The sequence below is a fragment of the Montipora foliosa genome, chromosome 6 (genome assembly GCF_036669935.1).
Source record: "Montipora foliosa isolate CH-2021 chromosome 6, ASM3666993v2, whole genome shotgun sequence".
Classification (NCBI taxonomy): domain Eukaryota; kingdom Metazoa; phylum Cnidaria; class Anthozoa; order Scleractinia; family Acroporidae; genus Montipora; species Montipora foliosa.
The window spans coordinates 7,103,980-7,113,979 of NC_090874.1; the positions used below are offsets into that span (position 1 = coordinate 7,103,980).

The 10,000-nt window shown below is 40.8% G+C and overlaps 2 protein-coding genes across 3 annotated transcripts in view; one reads left to right on the forward strand and one right to left on the reverse strand.

Moving 5' to 3' along the window:
- The window catches only part of LOC138006532 (protein FAM184A-like), an 18,420-nt gene extending 13,791 nt beyond the window's left edge, over positions 1-4,629 (forward strand). Inside the window, exons 10-12 of the mRNA XM_068852920.1 lie at positions 1,332-1,478; positions 2,575-2,692; positions 3,278-4,629. Coding sequence (XP_068709021.1) covers positions 1,332-1,478; positions 2,575-2,692; positions 3,278-3,559 — 547 coding nt within the window. The 3' untranslated portion in view covers positions 3,560-4,629. The remainder of the gene's footprint in view (positions 1-1,331; positions 1,479-2,574; positions 2,693-3,277) is intronic.
- Positions 4,630-4,652: 23 nt separating this feature from the next.
- The window catches only part of LOC138006534 (cell division cycle protein 23 homolog), a 19,887-nt gene continuing 14,539 nt past the window's right edge, over positions 4,653-10,000 (reverse strand). For both annotated transcript variants that reach the window (XM_068852922.1, XM_068852923.1), the window contains exons 11-15: positions 7,604-7,679; positions 6,501-6,562; positions 6,323-6,401; positions 5,991-6,107; positions 4,653-4,843 (exon numbers count right to left, since the gene is read on the reverse strand). In XM_068852922.1, coding sequence (XP_068709023.1) covers positions 4,655-4,843; positions 5,991-6,107; positions 6,323-6,401; positions 6,501-6,562; positions 7,604-7,679 — 523 coding nt within the window. In that variant the 3' untranslated portion in view covers positions 4,653-4,654. The remainder of the gene's footprint in view (positions 4,844-5,990; positions 6,108-6,322; positions 6,402-6,500; positions 6,563-7,603; positions 7,680-10,000) is intronic.

Genomic DNA, 10,000 nt, shown 5'->3' on the forward strand with positions numbered 1-10,000 from the left:
TGGGTGGGGTTAACTGATAGCTGAGATTCGACCGAAGTCTTAACTATCAGCTGAGAAACGATGTGTTTTTTGTTTTTTGACTAATAGCTGAGATTTGTTGATGTGTTTATAAGTGTTGGAGCGGTTTTCAATTGAGTTTCTAGAGAAATTAGCGAATTGCTTTGGTTTTGCTTTACTTCAATCACTGATTAGTTCAAAGTTCAAGCGCCACTTTTTCAACCAAACAGAAGTAAAACCAAAACCAATCGTGGCTCGCGCGTCCACATTTCCCCACGCTTTTTGTCGGCTTACTTGTAATTACGAGTACAAGGAAGGATTACGTTTTTTGCAAACGTTGGCCGTGTAGCACTTATATTTGAACAGAATTAACTGATTAGCACTTCACATTGCACTCTAATCAGTTAATTACGTGTCATTACTTCGAGTTTTGATTGGTTTACTGGATTGTCTCCGTCGTTTTTGATTGGCCAAAGTAATTACTTTGGTTTTGGTTTTACGACACTCGATTGAAACTCGCTCTAGCTGAGAAATGGGCGAAAATTTAGATGATAATGTACTCCAGTCCTGACCCTTTTTTATTGCTTTTAATGGTTTTCTCGTTACGTCATCGCCACAAAACATCTCTCATTAGCTCCTTTTGTTCGTCCATCAGAAATTGCACATGCATTACATCATTGTTACGTGTGTCTCTAGAGATTGGTTGCAAACCATCTATTGAGTATTGACTCATGTTTCCTTTATTAATTTTCAAATTTGCTTTACTATACAGTACTTTGCAAACATGGTTTGAGTTCTTCATTGCGTTGAAATCAACATATTTGAGGTTTTGACGATGACGCAAATGTAAGCCTTTCATTTTCTACTTGTAAATGGGTGTTGTGAGACTCAGCCCGAGGGTTATAAGGGAGTGTAAAAAACGAAGACGCTTATGTCGACGAAAAAGCCACTTCACAACATTATAACTTTGCGCTGTATTAAGTATTTACAGAAACTCATAAGGGTTGAAACGTGTAACGGCCCCTTGTGTGCTGGGAAATAAGCTTCTGAATATTCAATTTGCTAAGTGCCATAGTTGGAACAACAAGAGCTAGGGGTTTCCAAATATGGTACTTAGCACCGAAACATTCAACCAATCAGTTCGCACTGAATATTCGGCATAAGCAGTGAACGCGCGTTACACGTTTCAGGGCATTGTTACCTGTCCTCGTAGAGGGCACATTATTAATTGGAATTGGAGCTTTGCTGTTGTGGCAGCCTCACAACTTGGTTGTTTAAACGCAAGTTAATTCAACTAAATTAAACTAGGTAGCTTTTTTTTGCTTGACTTACAGAAAGCGTGAAGAAGATCTGGCCAAAGCACATCAGCAGGAGGTGGACTCCGTGGTTGCAAGTCATCTTAGAGAGACACAGGGCCTGCTTACCGAGTTTAATAGATCCAAAGAGCTCTTAAGTGACAAGATTTCTGCTTTGCAGTTGATGTAAGTTGAAATGTAGAAGATACGAGTAACAACATAGGTGGTCAGTACGCAGCAATTCCGTCGGGTCTCGGGATCGGGTCAGTAAATCGAACATCATACGACAAGCGTACAACACTGACGGAACAAGAGCGAAGCTGTCACTTTATTATTTGGTCAACGACATGCATAGGTCCTTTCCTTCGAAGACGACAACGGAAGAAGTTGTTTAAGGACGGTGCCTACTAATTAACGATATTTTTGCCCCGGTTTATGATTATTTGGGAAATGTAGATCTTAACAAGTGTTATTGAAATCAAAAAAGAAAATTGGGGGTAACCACGCATTTTTGGAAGATAACTAATCAACAATATTTGTAAAAAGCTTTAAAATACAAAGCAATGTATAGCGTTCTTTCCCAAATTGAAGCTTAATTATCTCTCAAAAATGCATGGTTACCCCCAATTTTCTTTTTGGATACCAAGAGTACTTACTAAGATACACTTTCTCCGGATAGTTTTAAACCACGCAAAAATATTCGTGTAGTAGTAAGCATCGGCGATAGGAAATCCGAGTATCTGAAGATGCGCAGAATGTATGCGCAATAACAATAGTAGGCACCATCCTTAAGACAGTAGTACAAAGCACAAGGAAGGGTTACGTGTTTGCAAACTTTGGTCGTGTAGCTCTTATATTTCAAAAGACTTAAATATTAGAGGGTAATGTGAAGTTTAGTACAAGGAAGGGTTAACTTACGTTTTTGCAAACATTGGCCGTGTGACCTAAGCGTCTCGCTATCTCGATAGTTGATCGCAAGATCTAGCAACTAGTAATCTTCAGACAGAAAGTTGCTTGTTGTCAAATATCAAAGGGAGATTTTTAATTCATGGTAGACTCGAATCGAACAACCTCTCTCAGGCAACTTGCCACATCACGTGAACACGTTTCTCTTTCTCTCCCTTTCCCGGTACTTCTGTAGGACACAAAATTTGAAATATCGAGAAACCAGCAAAGTTGTTTGCTGTAAGAGATTTTTCTTTCCACTGGAAGGTTTTTTGAAGCATTTGTCATTTTTTTATACATGGTGGTTTTCAGTGATTTTGTTTTTGTTTAAAACTAGGCTTGAGGAGGCTGAAGAGAAGTATAGAAGGAGACAATCACGGCCGGAGGACTTGGAAGCAATTGAACAGCTGAAGCGAGCATTAGCAGAGAGTGAACTGGATATGAAAAAGCTTGTGGTAAGCAGAGCAATTGATAGAAAACAACAGTTGCGCACGAAAATGTTTCCTAGTTTCCCTTGTTTTACTTTAGTCAGGTTCCAACTTTCATATCCACAACCAGGTTTCGCGAGGGGCGAAAACGTCTAAGGCCACTTTTGGGGATTTTGTGCACTCACGGCTAAATTCGTTGGGTGAACTTTTCCATGCTGTATGCAGATCAAAGGCTCTTTGAGTTAACTCAGACGTATATGTAGCAACCTGTTCTCCAGACAGGATTTGTATGGATTTTTGAGAGACCAAGTGTCCCGGCGATACTATCAACAACCATGTTACTGCGCATGCATGTGCATAACTAGCCCTCTCCCACAAAAAAAAAAAAAAAAACAGAAAAATAAAAAAATTACGTCATCTTGTCCCGGTTTTAGTATTAGTTCTTGGTGCAGTTTGGAAGACATTCCACAACTTTCAAAGGGCCATGAATTGGGGAAATTTGTAAGAAAGTGACAGATCGTGCACTCAAAATCAACCTTTGAACTTTGCTCAATAGGTCATAGGATAATAAAAGTGGTTAGATTTTTAAAAGTCTTTGCGATTTTCTTGTAGGATGAAAAGCGATATTTCCAAATGGAGCTTCTCAACAGGGAGACCAATTTCAACAAGGTCTTCAAAGCAGCTCCAAATATCGGAGTAATAAATCCACTTCAAGCAAAAACCAAACCAGGAAAGGAAGGAATGAGGCAAACAAAATCCCTGGTTATGAATACGTCAAGACTGGACCCAATACCGAACATGCCAGTACACGAGAAGAGACTTAATAACAGCCGGCCATTACCACCTACCCCTCCTAAGGATCCCCTCCCTCATAGAAAAACGACCGTATATTAATTTATAAATAAGTATTTCTTAATAGATGTGCAAGACGTAACTGTTTTCTTCCGACACTTTTGTACCAATGTGGCTGTTTTTACATTTTGTTGGTCTAGACAAAGAATGTACATGTTTCTTGCATCAGGTATTCAAAAAAACTGTCTGGGTTTTCTCTTGGTGTACCTACCTACATATATAGCTTATTGGTCTGGGCACAGATCACACTTGATAATAAAAGATTCAACTGGGTACTTTTTTCTTAATTACCCGCAATTTAAAGATAGAGAAGGTCGGTGAAATAGATAGTAGAATTCTTGTAATATAAGAGAACTATGGCACAAGCTTAAGATTTGTCGAGTTTATTTTTTTAACGATGAGTTGTGTTTTTTCACAAGTTTGTGAAGTTCTTTTAAGTATCACACATGTATATAATTGTACCAAATGTTCATGATATAATATCTTGTAACAGTAATTTTACAAAGTGGATAGATTCAGGGCAGAGCAAATTATAAACTCGATGTACATTGTAACTGTTTCAGTAAGTCCCTTTATACTTGTTTTATTGAAGTTTCAAAGTGAAACCCTATAAAAGGAAAATGAAATAGACTTGATAACAGATGTTGTGAAAAAGTAAAACATCGCCCTCGCCTCCCCAAATGTAGCTCAATTTTTGAACAGCAATAGGGTACCTCGTGTTCGTTCCCAGGCTGTGGGAACGACGTTGGGGGACCTCCGAAAGAAGGGAACTTAACGGGGCCATTTTGAACTTGGGAACAGGTGAAAAGAAACATACTCAACGTATCCTGGGGAAACGAGGGAACAAAATCAGAGTAAGGACCTCCTTGGAAGCTCCTAGGAAGCACCCAGTGTTGGGAGCGGCGTCCAAAAATCCGTGCTTTTTCTGAAGGCGCAATTTGAAATGGACGCGGGAGTTAAATGATAACAAACGTCCAATGAAGTCGTTCCGTTATGAAAGGTGCAGTAAATGCAATCACGACGAGACCAACAGCTTAGTAAGGTGTCCTCAACATATGCCCTTGAAAAAGCTCATTCAGACTGGCAATCATTGTGTAAGAATGAGGAACAAGGAACATCCCACTGTAAAGGCGAGCATCACGGTGTGTTGAAGTCGAGGTTCTTTGGTGCCACCGCTCCCGCTGGTGACATACCTGTCTCTCGAACAACAGATATATTTCCGAGTGACAGGTTTTGAGCAAAAGCATCCGCACTTTTTCTCTCTCCGTCTGCAATAGTTCTGCTGTTACTTATCTCTCGCAGAATACCTTTACCTTCCTCTCTGCCCTGGAACCAAAACACATTGTTATTCAACTATAAGAGTTACAACTTGAAAGATCTCAATTAGTATAGGGAATGGGGAGTTTAAGAAGCAACGGCGGACACACCCAGGACTTTGATAAACAACCTAACTCTTTAGGATTTCTAGTAGCTCAATGGTTAGAGCATCCCGACCGGTGTTACGGAGATCGTAGGTTCCAATCCCGTCTGCAACACAACAATGTTAAATAATCGCGCCACCGCGATCGCTGTTCATGCTGCACAGTGTGGGTGAAGTGTCCTAAAACTGGATTCGCACAAGCAGTTTTAAATCACAAACAAATTTGGTCGCTTTACGTTTTTTTTTTGGCAAAGTATGGTGAAAAAATGTACCTAAATGCGTGCTGGACTAGTACTGAGCGCGAGTTTGTCCTCATATAACCAAATGTATAGATTTAGCCAAGCCTTAAAGTGGAGCTCCCGGGTTATTTATTTTTATAACAAGTTAAAACCAAATTTTTGTAACCTGGCTTGAGCCTGGTATCCAATCGAAACCCCGTACCTGGTCAACGGTCAACTTTAAAAAAACCAGCTGACCTCGATGAGCTCTTAACTTGAGCTCGCGATATGGTCACGTGATACTGATCACCGCATACCTTGTTTTGACAGGTGTCAAATTCACCAAAACATGGATGTTCAATATCAAAGATGTACGCTGTAAACTAGTTGGAGTATGGCTGCCTTACGGGCTTAGGGCGCCTGCTCACTTCTCCGGCTGACATGAATGCACCAATTAGAGACGCTTTTGATTGTTCATCAGAGAGTTCATCAGAGCTCTGCTCTCCCTCAGTCTGGGAGAAGAGCTCTGGGGTCAAGATTGGGGTTTGCTCCGATTGGTGGCCGTTCCGGCTTCCGGAGCTCCGCTATAATATTTTTTGCGGCGTTGTAGTCACCGAAACAACAGTGGCAACGGTGAACCGGTAAGTTTGACTGAAAAACAGAGGTTCTGTACGTACTTACGTTGGCGTGTAAATGCTATCAGGCACGCAGCGTGAGCCAATCATAGCGCTTGATGTAAGAACGCTTAAAATTTAACCTAAACGCATCTTTCAAGGGAGCCTCTTAAAAGATCGTGAAGTTAAAACTGTTTTGACTTATATTAAAGCACACTCACTTCATTATATTCACAGCACTTGTGAGCGTACATTTCAGCAGCTTCAAAATTTCGTTTCTTCAGGTTAAACCTCGCCAAAAACACGAAAGAGGAACACAGATCAGCCACAGATAGTATCTGATGTCAAACAACAAAAATCACGTTAAACTAAACCCTGGACTAAACCAAAGTAATTTTTTGACTATTAAAAAAGAGGCAGACAAATTCGACTGATCACGTGCATGCAGCCCGCGTCAAAAGCGCGGAAAAATGCGTTTTTCCCCCTTTGATTGGTTCAGCGAATGCCGCGTGTGATTTTTTTGGCCAATCACCAAACGTAATGAACTTCTCACCCCAACAGTTTCTGTCTGCTCAACATAACGGCTGTATTGAATGGCCGCCTCGTCATCTTCTTGAAGCTGTTCATGAAGTCTAAAAAATTGAAAAAAGCATGAAACACTTGAATAGCTCTGTCTGGTAAAGAGATTCTTGAAACAGTTAACAGACCTGAAAGTACCGGCAAAATCCTACCTTGCTAACTTGATCACGGCCATTCCCTCTAAATCACCCACAGATATTGCTCTAAAATAACACTAAAAAGCAAAGAAGGTTTTATCACATGTGTGCATCCTCATCAACAATGACCAGGGTATGAGAACTTAACCCAGATTTTTTGATGCAAGGATTATCATGCGAGTGCAACTTATCTAAGCAACCGAAATGCAACCTTAAGGGGTGGGGGCAAGGTCCTTTATCTAGGTCTTTAATAAACAAATATAGTTGCATTTGTAAAGGCGCATTACTTTGTAGAGCCCGCGGGACACACCCAGGACTTTGATAAACAACCTAACTCTTTAGGATTTCTAGTAGCTCAATGGTTAGAGCATCCCGACCGGTGTTACGGAGATCGTAGGTTCCAATCCCGTCTGTGACTCCGATTTTTCAGTTCTCCTTTCTCCCGTCGCCAAGCAAGAAGTTTTCTATTCTTCCCGCGGTCGCTGTACACCTATACAATGCATATACATTTCATTAACAAGTTTTGAAAGGCGCTGTTACACTGTGAAATGTTTCGTGCAACAAATGTCGCAATGTTTTGGCGACATCGTGGCGGGACAAGTTGCATGAAACATTTCACAGTTTAAAAACATACCCTGCAACCGCCAATATTGTTGCAAGAGCAAGAGCCGTTGCCGAAAGTAGAATTAAGTTCGTCAAATCGTTGCGAGACAAGTTGCAAGAGCCGTTGCCAAAAGGAGAATTTCGTGCAACTTGTCTCGCAACGATTTTGCATGGCCATTGCAGGGTATGTTACCCCGTATTGTTCGCCCGTCGCCAAGCAAGAAGTTTCCTATCCTTCCTACGGACGCTTTACACCTATACAATGCAATATATTTCATTGACAAGTTTTCAAAGGCGCTGTTACACTGTGAAACGTTTCGTGCAACTTGTCCCGCCACAATGTCTCCAAAACACTCCGAGACTAGTTGCACGCAACAATTCACAGTGTAACAGTGCCTTAAGTGTTAACGTTGAATTTACTTGACAGTAAAGTTTGTACTAGTAAAACCGGTTCAGTTGGTATGGACAAAGTATGGCCTTATATATGATATGAGGTTGTAGCAAAACCTACTCACTTTCTTGGCTTGTTGCACACTGTTCAATTTTTCGTAACTTTCACCTAACGCCACTAACATTCTGGAGTCATTTGGTCTGTACACAAAAGCGAAACGTAAATTAAATCACAACATCAACATTACTTTATTACCCTTGAAATTTATTACGTCAGCCATTTCTATAGGGCGTTTTCAACCAACCTCTAGAGACACCAATAACAATAGAGAAATGTACGACTTGTGGTGGACGAAAAAAAGAAGCTAATGAGAGATCTTGAGCGCTTACCATTTGAATGAAATTTTCGGTGAGAATGTTTCGACAAATGGTACTGCACGTTCTGTACTTAGAAAGAGAAAATGGGAATGTGCTGCATCATTTGCCAGAAAAACGGGTTGTTCCAATTGAAAAACAAATGAACGGTATATTTTCTCTGGCACTTGTAATTGTGGACAAATGGTACAGAAATTTCCGGGCATTCCGGTCAAAGCGAGAAAAAGGAATACCTCGAAAGGTATTACCTTTTTTCCGAAAACATTCCACCGGGATGAACCGTTCCATTTGAATTCTCTCCGGAATTACCGAAAATTCCATTCAAATGGTAAGCGCTCCTTTTGTTTTCGTCCACCAACATTGCGTCGATGACGTCACGTGAAAACCTCCAATTGAATAAGGGGGTATTTACATGAGACCGGGACGAACTCAGACTGGCATGATTTCGTATCGGCCTCCATGCATTTCTTCTTTTGCGTTTACATGAGACGGGCCTGAAAATGAACTCAGACCGGTCTGACTTGGTCTCGGTTGCTGGACCGAGACGAGAACAGGCGCGTAGCGTGGTCATTTTTTCAAGTACGCACAATTACATATGATCTAGAAACCTAAGTAAACTAAGCGAAAAATACTGCGTTCTTTATTTCTTGTTCGAAATAGTTGTGTGAATACAAGCAAAGAACAAAGCATCTTGCCCTTATTTTGAGCAAACTTGGCGCAAACAAAACATTGTTTTGGTTGTGCTAGCGTGACTGGAATTGCCAACAACGTTCTTGGAACGTCGCTCCTTTGCAACTTCGCCTTTTTGTTGCACGCTGACCAAACAACTGCATTGTTTAGTGTAAAAAAAGTACAATGCAAAACTAAGTGAGAACATGGTATAGCTTTTGTTTTAGTTTTTAGAATTTAATCAAAGTGGTGTTTTCATAAGGAAATCTTGGTTGCGTACAAGTAAAAGTTAAAAATAGAAACAATTAGTATAAAATTTCAAAATTTTCTGGTCACTTCAAGTACGCACGTGCGTATTTGCGTATAGGACGCTACGCGCCTGGAGAAACTCCTGTACCCGTCTGAGTTCGTATCGGTCTCATGTAAATGACTATAAATCTCGTACCCGGGTCCAAAAATTTCAAGCCTTTATGCCTTTGGGTCAGCGATACATTCATTACACAAAAGAAGTTATTTCGTCCCGAAACCAGGCACCAAGCATTTCGTCCGGGTTTTATGTAAACGGGCTGCAGAAATTTCATGCCGGTCTGAGTTCGTCTGAGTTGGAACAGGTGAACTCTGCTGAAATAACCTGTCCCAAATAAACGTGTGTTCCAACTGCATGAAACTTCGGCTGAAGCTAATTCTAGTGGATCGCATTAGGTAACATTTACTGAAAACACCTTTCCCTTTGTGGTGAAATTCCATGAAGTGGTTTCTTTGCAATAAGTTCAAAGATGAAAGCAAAGAAAAGATTTAGAGGAGTGTGAAACTGTAACCCGAACATTTGGCTGCTCGGTTGCGCCAACATCAGCTACACTAACCAGGAAAGCTGTGAAAATTCTCAAGTTTAAAAGGTGTTTTTACAGAGGTACCAGGAGCCCATGACAAGGAGGGAACAACTCCCATACTACGCCTATGTCACGAAATTTTTACAGACCAAACTATTTTTAGACTACCTTTTCCGCGACAAACAAAGGCAGTTCCGGTTTGATGACGCTATGACGTCAACTCAGTTTCTTGTGATTGGTCATCAGGCTCCCGCGGGAGTCTCATACGCGGGAAATTCAATCTAAAAATAAATCGTTCTGTGAAAACGACGTGACAGGAATTTTTGGCTGTTGTTTGCTCCTAGTCATGGGCTCAAGGAGGTACTTAACACAATCAACGAAAAGGTAAACGTATTGAAATCGATGCTTATAGACAAAAAAAATACTTCAGATCTGTGGCAAACATCAAAACGATGTTACTTCCTGGACTGAATGTCTACCTTATTAGGTCTGTCTGCATCTAATACCCAGGATTTTTCGCTTTGTGTGCTCAATCCCGTAAGGATTAAGAACATAAATTGTGTAAACCGTCAGGAAATGTCGGGTGAAGTTTCAGTGGCTGCTACCGGCTGGTCCTTACGTCGGAATACAAAGCTTATTTATTGCCAA